The sequence below is a fragment of the Genypterus blacodes genome, unplaced genomic scaffold (assembly GCF_046128005.1).
Source record: "Genypterus blacodes isolate CSIRO-AG114 ecotype Tasmania unplaced genomic scaffold, CSIRO-AGI_Gbla_v1 ptg000404l_1, whole genome shotgun sequence".
In the NCBI taxonomy this organism is placed as follows: domain Eukaryota; kingdom Metazoa; phylum Chordata; class Actinopteri; order Ophidiiformes; family Ophidiidae; genus Genypterus; species Genypterus blacodes.
The window spans coordinates 65,001-75,000 of record NW_027467178.1 but is presented as its reverse complement, the minus strand read 5'-3'; the positions used below and the strand labels follow the sequence as shown (position 1 = coordinate 75,000).

The window sequence follows — 10,000 nt, the reverse complement described above, 5'->3', positions numbered from 1 at the left end:
ACCAGGAGATGTGCGGGGACACTCTGGAGAACTCTGAGGAGACCAGATCCTGAGAACAGAGACACCACAGACACAGACAAGTCAAAGAGACCCCCATACTTTCACCTTCACGCTCCATCACTGCTGCTATACAGCAACACACACCTCAAATTTCAACTTTATTTCTATGGATCAGCTGAGTCTAACAAAGTAAATCTGAGTCCAACAAAGTAGAGCTCAAACAAACACAGTACAGCTGAGTCTAACAAAGTACATCTGAGTCTAACAAAGTAGAGCTCAGACGAGCAAAGTACAGCTGAGTCTAACAAAGTACATCTGAGTCTAACAAAGTAGAGCTCAGACGAGCAAAGTACAGCTGAGTCTAACAAAGTACAGCTGAGTCTAACAAAGTGCATCTGAGTCTAACAAAGTGCATCTGAGTCTAACAAAGTGCATCTGAGTCTAACAAAGTAGAGCTCAGATGAGCAAAGTACAGCTGAGTCTAACAAAGTACAGCTGAGTCTAACAAAGTGCATCTGAGTCTAACAAAGTAGAGCTCAGACGAGCAAAGTACAGCTGAGTCTAACAAAGTACATCTGAGTCTAACAAAGTAGAGCTCAAACAAACAAAGTACAGCTGAGTCTAACAAAGTACAGCTGAAATCTAACAAAGTACAGCTGAGTCTAACAAAGTAGAGCTCAGACGAGCAAAGTACAGCTGAGTCTAACAAAGTACAGCTGAGTCTAACAAAGTACAGCTGAGTCTAACAAAGTACAGCTGAGTCTAACAAAGTAGAGCTCAGACGAGCAAAGTACAGCTGAGTCTAACAAAGTACATCTGAGTCTAACAAAGTAGAGCTCAGACGAGCAAAGTACAGCTGAGTCTAACAAAGTACATCTGAGTCTAACAAAGTAGAGCTCAAACAAACAAAGTACAGCTGAGTCTAACAAAGTACAGCTGAGTCTAACAAAGTGCAGCTGAGTCTAACAAAGTGCATCAGAGTCTAACAAAGTAGAGCTCTGACAAGCAAAGTACAGCTGAGTCTAACAAAGTACATCTGAGTCTAACAAAGTAGAGCTCAAACAAACAAAGTACAGCTGAGTCTAACAAAGTACAGCTGAGTCTAACAAAGTGCATCTGAGTCTAACAAAGTGCATCTGAGTCTAACAAAGTGCATCTGAGTCTAACAAAGTAGAGCTCAGACGAGCAAAGTACAGCTGAGTCTAACAAAGTACAGCTGAGTCTAACAAAGTGCATCTGAGTCTAACAAAGTAGAGCTCAGACGAGCAAAGTACAGCTGAGTCTAACAAAGTACATCTGAGTCTAACAAAGTAGAGCTCAAACAAACAAAGTACAGCTGAGTCTAACAAAGTACAGCTGAGTCTAACAAAGTAGAGCTCAGACGAGGAAAGTACAGCTGAGTCTAACAAAGTGCAGTTGAGTTGAGTCTTGTTTTCCCATCAGGCCCTGTGCCTTAGCAGGTGCCTTGATCAGAGCCTCTCAGGTGGTGATTGGCTGAGCCCATGTGGTGAAGATGAGCAGCAGCAGGTTCTTACCGGCATCTCTGTGCTGGCAGCCTCATTTTCCTCTAGGATCTCCTGACTCTCCTCACTGTCTGCGGCATGGATACACACCAACACCATGGTCATCACCGTCATCATCATCATGAGTCCGGGGAGGAGAGGGGGCAGCAGCAGCCCTCTTCCCCCGCACAGTGGAGCCCTTCCCTGGGCTGAGCGGGCCTGCATGCTGACTGTGATGGTGCCAGAGGCTCTGGAGCTCCTGGACGGCGTTTTCCGGTTCATTTGAGATGATGTTGAACTCCTGAAGCATCGGAGCTTCAGGAAGTTGCCTGTCTCAGGTTAGGAGGGAGATTATGATGAACAATCTGTTAATGTTCCTCTGATGTCAGCACATTAGAGAGCAGGTTTCTGGTGAGGTATCTTCTCCTTCTCTGGACCTTTCTTGGCTCCTTCCTGAGACTTCCTGCAATATGTTTTGGTGTGAATGTTTTTCCCTTCCCTTCCCGCCTGCTCTGCTCTGCTCTGCTCTGCTCTGCTCTGCCTTGCTCTGCTCTGCTCTGCTCTGCTCTGCTCTGCTCTGCTCTGCTCTGCCTTGCTCTGCTCTGCTCTGCTTCGTTTTCCGATGTCAGCGTGTTAAAGCTTGGCAGCCGTGTTGTGAGTCATAGACACGATTTGTGTGTTTGACTCAGTTTGCTGTGTGGTTTTGAGGCTGTGGGTGGTTTGGTTGCTGTTGTACCCTCCTCTTCTCTTCATCCTCCTCTTCCTCTGTCTGACCAACTTCTCTCTCTTCTCCTGCTCACTTTTTCCACCTGGTCTCTGGTGCTGCAGATGAGTGATGGCGTTCCTTTAGCAGATGGAGCTCCAGACCTTTTCAGCTCAGCGTTTTTTTTCTCTTCGACCCTGCGCGGCTCTTTCTCTCCTTTTTTATCTCCTCCCAGACTCCTCCTCCTCAGCTCCTCCCTGTCCCGATCTTCTCTCTATCAGTCTGTGGATCTGAAGCTGTCACTCCATCTCTCTACAGTCCTTTCCATAATGTCTCCAGAGCGTCCTGCTGTCTCCTGCTTTACTTTATCTCTGCCTTCATCACTCCTGTCTTTCCTTGCCTCAGGACTTTGTTTTTCTCCTTCTTTCCATAGACCCCCCCCCCCCTCTCCTCCTCTCTTTCCCCCTCTGACATCAGCTCTCCTGGGTCCTAAAGCCACATTTAGAAACCTGAACTGTAACCCACTGGATTCTAAAGTCTCTTGTCTTTCATTTCTCACCTGAAACATGGAAACATTGTGCAGACACGACAACAAAAGAACATCCTTATTTATTCATTCAAGTCCAGTTGTTCACAGTACAGAACGGATGCTTTAAGGAAAATGAAGAAGCAGTTGTGGAAGCAGCTGGAGTAGGAAAGTACTTCAAGCACTAGTGGAGGAAGTAGTATAACTATCACTAATAGTTATAGTGATGTTACCAGTTCATTGTAGCTGTGGTGCATTTTATCCTTTGGTAACAGAAGAAGCAGCAGGTCTCTGTCATTCCACACACACACACACACACACACACACACAGATAAGCAGGGTGTGGTGAGATGATGAAAGCTGTGTGATGAAACAGAGGAACAGCCCTTTCCACCGAAATCTGACTGATGCTGATAGGGATTATGAACACACACACCCTGCCACTGCCACACACACACACACACACACACACACACACACACACACACACACTGAATTTAGAGGCTGTGATGCAGGTCTGCTCTCCTCTGGTCCAGGCTGCTAGAAACCAGCAGAACTTCCCCAGTAAAGGTCAAAGGTCACATGGACACAAACACTAAACACCTTAAGGAAACTTCCTGTAAGCACATCTGAGCTGAAGTTAGACTCTAATACATGTTTGACTGAGAAATCAAGACGGACTGAACCATCTGACTGAGGGACTGAACCATCTGACTGAGGGACTGAACCATCTGACTGAGGGACTGAACCATCTGACTGAGGGACTGAACCATCTGACTGAGGGACTGAACCATCTGAGGGACTGAACGATCTGAGGGACTGAACCATCTGACTGAGGGACTGAACCATCTGACTGAGGGACTGAACCATCTGAGGGACTGAACGATCTGAGGGACTGAACCATCTGACTGAGGGACTGAACCATCTGACTGAGGGACTGAACCATCTGACTGAGGGACTGAACCATCTGAGGGACTGAACCATCTGACTGAGGGACTGAACCATCTGACTGAGGGACTGACAGAGTGAACTCAGTAGAACAAGAAATATGACGACAGAGTCAAAGTGATATCATTCCTCAGGTTGAAGGGGTTAATAATCGATTTACCTGCATACCCGGTTTCTCAGGTGTCTGTGTGTTTGCTAAGGTGTCGTCAGGATCCCAAGAGAAGATGAAACACCGCTAAACAGCAGCTGACAAGTTAGAGACTTACTCAAGTCAGTCAAGTGCTGAGTTGGTGTGGTTACGAGGCGCAGCGCAGAGCAGCAGGGTGGAGGAGCAGGGTAGAGCAGCAGGGTAGAGCAGCAGGGCGGAGCAGCAGGGTAGAGCAGCAGGGCGGAGCAGCAGGGCGGAGGAGCAGGGTAGAGCAGCAGGGCGGAGCAGCAGGGCGGAGCAGCAGGGTGGAGGAGCAGGGTAGAGCAGCAGGGTAGAGCAGCAGGGCGGAGCAGCAGGGTAGAGCAGCAGGGTGATGAGAGGTGGCAGCAGAGTAGAAAAGTTCATCTCAGATATCTTGGACTCCTCCATGTTCATTAGTTTGAGAACAGAGCAAGAGAGTGTTTCATTCCAGAGAAACAAGGTCTGGAGCAGCACAGTGTGATGAGCAGCGCCCCCTGCTGCCTGGATGAGGTCATGGGGGAAAAGATCAATCAAATGAAATGTGTTGTGTTGTGTTGTTTTGTATTGAGCTTTGCTGTGTTGTGTTGTGTTGTGTTGTGTTGTGTTGTGTTAAACACCAGTGCTGTCTGATATTAAGAGATCCATAGTGGCAGCGTCTCCTCTGAGCTCCAGTACCTACTTTCTAACAGCAGGGGGCATCAACACTCTTGGAGCAGAGGTGAGTGACAGGTGAACCTGAGTGGGGCCTCACAGCTGTGAGTCTGCAGCCTGGTGCTGAACTCAAAAATGAAACAGAAATTAATCAACAGTGTTTCAAGTTTTTATGCTTTTATTCTTTGTTATGATCAACGATAGAAACAAACAACAGAAACTGTTCTATACTGCTGCTGGTTGTGCGTGTGTGTGTGTGTGTGTGTGTGTGTGTGTGTGTGTGTGTGTGTGTGTGTGTGTGTGTGTGTGTGTTATGCCTGCATGTTCCAGAATCCCTCTACAGACCTTATGAGGGCCAAACAGTCGTGACATTTGATCACAGCAAATTCTTCATCAAACACACTTAAAGGTGAGTAAATAGTGTGTGTGTGTGTGTGTGTGTGTTCCTGACAGTGTGTGTGTGTGTGTGTGTGTGTGTTTGTGTTTGTGTGTGTTTTGGGTGTGTCTGTTTTGGGTGTGTGTTTCCTGACAGTGAACCACAACTCACCAAATCCTCCAAAGACTTAATCTCCAAATACAGCAGCAGAAACAACTTCAACCACTTTAATGTCCAACGGCTCATCAGAGAGACATTTGTCCTTTTAAAAACAATACAGACAGACAGGGTCAGCCTGTAGGATTGGAGGGATGGACGGATGGACGGATGGGTGGGTGGAGGGAGGGAGGAAGGAGGGAGGGGGGGAGGGAGGGAGGGACTGCCTTCATTGTGTTTGTATCTCTGGTGTGTATGAAGCAGCAGTGAACATATTGTAGTGAGTCAGTGTTGTGGTTTATTGCTTTTACAGACATTCCAGTCAGTTATCACAGTTTGTTTCAGTGTGTCAGACAGAGTACCTGCAATACACACACACACACGCACACATAGTGTTCCGTATGTTCTCTTTGACAAACAGCATCAATCTGTACTGAAGCTGCCAGCACATTCTGTGAATCTTTCTATGGGTCATACGTGTTTTTAGGACATCATGAAACATGTAACATGTAAACAGTCATGGATGGACGTGTAAATATTTAATCACTCAAAAACAAAAGGAAAACCATTGAGGGGTTTAAGAAAAAACACGGCAAAGAAAAGCTTCAGAAACACTGTGGCCTCCAGCGCCACCTCAAGGAAGGGAGGAGTCATCTGTGATCATATGACCTTCAAATCCCACATGAATCTCTTTTCAAGGACTGCATTCTTTCACTTGGGTAACATAGCAAAAATCAGGTCTGTCACAGAATGATGCAGGTCATCTGCACCTCCAGGCTGGATGATTGCTGCCCTAATGAGCGTCTGAAGATTCTCCAGCTGGTCCAGAACGCAGCTGCACACATTTTAGCTTCACACACACACACACACACAGTGAGGGGCGGGCCTATAGTTGTTTTTGTACGGATGATCTAATATCAAATCTCTCTCGCTTTCCTTTCTTCTTCCTCACATCCCTCCTCTCTTCTCTCCTGAAAAGAAAGAAGAAAATGGGTGAGAGAGAGAGACCCTCCCTCCCTGCCCTGCACACTGAGTGGAAACAAGATGTTTCATGTAGTGTCTCTGCTCTGTTCTGATTCATCTTACAGAGTTTGTTTACATGCAAACCTCCCATATGTTCCTCTGAGTCACATGATGTGACAGCATATAAAGGCTGTGATCAGAGTACCAGCCTGCATTCTCTCCAGGAGAACTCACATAACGCATCATGGATGAGTGTAGATGCAGATTGTCTCTCTCCTGATTGGCTCTCAGTCTGTGGCCCCCAGACAACAGGATGTAAATATATTTTATGATTTAGAATCCGTGCTGCCCCGATGGTCTGAAGATCAGATCAGAACATTGCAGCAGAATCTGAACAAATGTCTGAACTGCCTGCAAAATATCTTTTCTACAGATGGTCAGATGGGGAATCGAGCCTGAAACCTATGTGGCAGTTAGCGAGCTTCAAACCACTGCATGCTCATGTGTTTACATACTGAACCTGAGCCCCAGGAGTTCAAAGTGAGAACTTAAAGTCTCATTTGTCTTTGTCCTCTGTCCTTGTCCCAAAGCACAGACCTCCCCTCCTGCCGCAGTGCTGCTGAGCTAAATAAGGGCTCTCTCTATACACTATGTAGGCTAGTCCCAGATTAGTAACTGAACTGGGTTACTTCTTCCAGGGTTTGATCCATTATGCTTTGGTTACCATGGGGACGTTGTCCCTGTTTCCTTTCAAAGTAATTATCTGAGGAGGAAACCAGCTGACCTGACTGATGGAGTACGAAGGAACCATTTAAAGGAGTTGTACTAAATAAATAAAACATAAAGTATGCAGGAGGATGGACTGAGAGAAGCCAAGTACCTTCACACATGGATCAGTGGGTCCCTCACCGTTTGTAGGGTCGATGGTGGAAAGTGGGAGTCACTGGAATGCTGCGCGAACCGTTCGGTCACTGAGCGGCTGGGTGGGACGGAAATTGTCCCCCAACATCCCGTCGTTCCCCTCTGGCAGCTCTGCCCCTTTGAAATGAGACCGCAGCCTCCGAAACTCCTCAATCTGCGAAGACCAGAGGGGAAAGAGTTAATTGACATGTGGCACGAGATGGACGCTCCAAGGGAGACCACGGGATAGACCCAGAATATATCCCATCTGGAGTGGAGACATCTTGGAATCCCTCAGGAAGAGCTGGAGAATGTGACCAGGAAGAGGAAGATCTGGACAACCAAGCTGCCAGACAGACAGACAGACAGACAAACAGACAGAGAGACAGACAGACAGAGTGGTTGTAGTTTCTGGGATGGTCTGACCTACTGTTTATGTTAGACACTGTGTGTTGATGTTTGCATCCTGCTGGAACAGGAAGAACCTGACAGGTTTCTTTAAGCTTGAAGCTTGAAGCTTTAAGTGAAAAGCAAACACAGTGAGCGGCAAACATCAGCTTCATCAGCACCTGCAACATAAAACACCTGCGGTCTTTACCTGTGCAGACCACAAGGTAAAGATCTGATGATTTATGAGCATAAATCACACACATGCACACACACACACACACACACACGCACGCACACGCACACACACACACGCACACGCACACGCACACGCACACGCACACGCACACACACACACACACAGCTGTTGTACTGTTGACTTACTGAAGGAGGATTTATAGCCACCTTGTGCAAACTTAGTAGTCAGTATGGCAACAGTTGTATGACACACACACACACACACACACACACACACACACACACGCACACACACATGCTGGGGCCTCAGCTGTGGTTTTTATCTGAGTGTGATGTGATGTCATAAACTCTCCTCAGTGTTTCAAACCAAAGTCAATCTTCTATCTATTCCTAAAGTGGAGATCTGTTTGATCAATTCATGACATCTTTGAATTGAAAAGGCAAATGTTGCTTGTTCAGCCTTGGTGGAGGTTTGAGTGTTTTTGTCTCAGTCTGCCTGCTTCCCCTCTTTCTTGGTGTGTCCCCAGCTGTGATTGGCTGAGGCTTGGACAGCGTGTGCTCACCTGTATCTGTGAGATGGTGAGCGGGTAGCGGTAAAGGATCCAGGTCACTCGCTCTCCACAGGGGGGCGTGGTCAGAGAGCCCTCATACACCCAGTAGTCCCTCAGCAGAGGATCTGTGGGCCACAGAGAGGACACATCAGCTGACACACACACACACACACACACACACACACACACACCGCATCACACAGCATGTGTTCTGACTCAGTGGGATCAGATCTGCTGCTGCGTTAGCGCTTCACAGAGGGCGACATACAGCAAACGTGACGTCTGAAGAGACGACCGCCACAGAGCAGCAGACACAGAGCAGCACAGACATGGAGCAGCAGACACAGAGCAGCAGAAGATCAGCTTCAGCTAGGTGGTTTGTTCCTCCACAGTGATTGGGTGACAGTGTCTCAGTATAGACACTGTGTGTGTGTGTGTGTGTGTGTGTGTGTGTGTCTCACCAGGCAGCAGCGTGTTGGGGTTGAAGCACGGGATGATCTTGCTCTTCCCCTGATGGAGATGAAGTCACATCATGTTACTGTCTGATCTAAGCTGAGCCTCAGCAGCTCCTCTGGTGGTCTCACCTTGTACTGCAGGTCCTGGAGGACCTCAGTGATGGCCTTCAGCCCCAGGTGCTCCTTACCGATCTGACACACAAACATATCAGGCCTCAGTCAGGCTAAGCTCCAGGCTGTAAATGGACTGATACTAGAATACATGGTTAAATACATTTAGTAACGTTTCTGGCATCAACATGAACCTCCTTAGGTTACGTTTAGCTAGCCAGTGAGGTAGCAAGCAGTTAGCCAAAGCTTTGATAGCAGAAAACTCGTCAGAAATGAAGGAAGGAAGGAAGGAAAGAGAGAGGAGGAGACGTGAGGAAGAGCAGGAGTGTTTACAGATGGACTTATAGAAGCATCCTGGTCTGGTGTGTGACTGATGTTAGATACTATCTGCTGTATCTTTACAGGAAGTAAACAGGAAGTAGAATCTGCTGAAAACAGGAAGTGTGAGGGTTATTTTGGTGAGTCTGCAGCCTGAGCAGGTGAGTGTGTGTGTGTGTGTTTGTTCTCCAAAGCGCTTTCATGTTTACCTGCACAAACAGAGCGATGATGAGGACGCCATTCCTCTTCCCCAGAGCGTCATCCACATTGTTGAACAGAGTGCTGTTCCAGTGGATCAGGTGGAGCTGCAGACACACAACACCACATGATTCTACATGACACCACACACATCACACACACACAGAGGCCTAACAGGTGGAGGGAACACAGAGTGAGCAGACATCAGCTGCTGCTGACTGAGAGGCCTGGAGAGGAACGACGTCCACTTAGAGAGCTGAGGGAACACAAAGGGACCAGGACAACAAAGGAGGAGAGGAGGAGGAGGAGGAGAGAGGGGGAGAGGGGGGAGAGAGAGAGAGGGAAAGAGAGAGAGGGAGGGGGGAGAGGGGGAGAGGGGGGAGAGAGAGAGAGAGAGGGAAAGAGAGAGGGGGAGGGGGTAAAGGGGGAGAGAGGAGAGAGAGGGGGGAGAGAGAGAGAGGGAAAGAGAGAGGGGGAGGGGGGAGAGGGGGAGAGAGGAGAGAGGGGGGGGTGAGAGGGAGGGAGGAGAGGGAGAGAAGGCGGGGGGGGCAGGCGCTTGCTGTCCTACTGCATGAATCCCTGAAGCCCAGAGGAAACTCTGGTCATTCAATCATCACATCATGTTCTTCTTCTACATGATTATTCACCGTGGAAGAACCAGGAAGTAAAGAAACCAAGAGCTCAACATGTAAACATGATGCTTCACTGTCACATGGTAGAGACGGACCAATCACACCATGAAGAGTAACCACAACACTGACAGCATGTCCTCCAGAGACACACACACATACACACACACACACACACACACACACACACACACACACACACACACAGATAGAGAGACACACACACACACACACACACACACAGATAGAGACACACACA

At 47.9% G+C, this 10,000-nt stretch overlaps 2 protein-coding genes across 4 annotated transcripts in view; both read right to left on the bottom strand.

Annotated features, from left to right (window-relative positions):
* The window catches only part of LOC142989357 (uncharacterized), a 7,550-nt gene extending 4,932 nt beyond the window's left edge, over positions 1 to 2,618 (bottom strand). Inside the window, exons 1-2 of the mRNA XM_076138842.1 lie at positions 1,536 to 2,618; positions 1 to 49 (exon numbers count right to left, since the gene is read on the bottom strand). The exon at positions 1 to 49 is cut by the window's left edge and continues 68 nt beyond it. Of these exons, the coding sequence (XP_075994957.1) occupies positions 1 to 49; positions 1,536 to 1,784 (298 nt within the window). The 5' untranslated portion in view covers positions 1,785 to 2,618. The remainder of the gene's footprint in view (positions 50 to 1,535) is intronic.
* A 2,077-nt stretch (positions 2,619 to 4,695) lies between these two features.
* Positions 4,696 to 10,000, bottom strand: part of ca8 (carbonic anhydrase VIII) — a 7,739-nt gene continuing 2,434 nt past the window's right edge. The window contains exons 4-9 of one of the 3 annotated variants that reach the window (XM_076138840.1): positions 9,124 to 9,219; positions 8,615 to 8,677; positions 8,492 to 8,540; positions 8,043 to 8,155; positions 6,904 to 7,069; positions 4,696 to 6,002 (exon numbers count right to left, since the gene is read on the bottom strand). In XM_076138840.1, the coding sequence (XP_075994955.1) occupies positions 6,935 to 7,069; positions 8,043 to 8,155; positions 8,492 to 8,540; positions 8,615 to 8,677; positions 9,124 to 9,219 (456 nt within the window). In that variant the 3' untranslated portion in view covers positions 4,696 to 6,002; positions 6,904 to 6,934. Of the gene's footprint in view, positions 6,003 to 6,874; positions 7,070 to 8,042; positions 8,156 to 8,491; positions 8,541 to 8,614; positions 8,678 to 9,123; positions 9,220 to 10,000 lie in introns of all 3 variants that reach the window. The other 2 variants (XR_012960684.1, XR_012960683.1) reach the window with 2 other exon arrangements.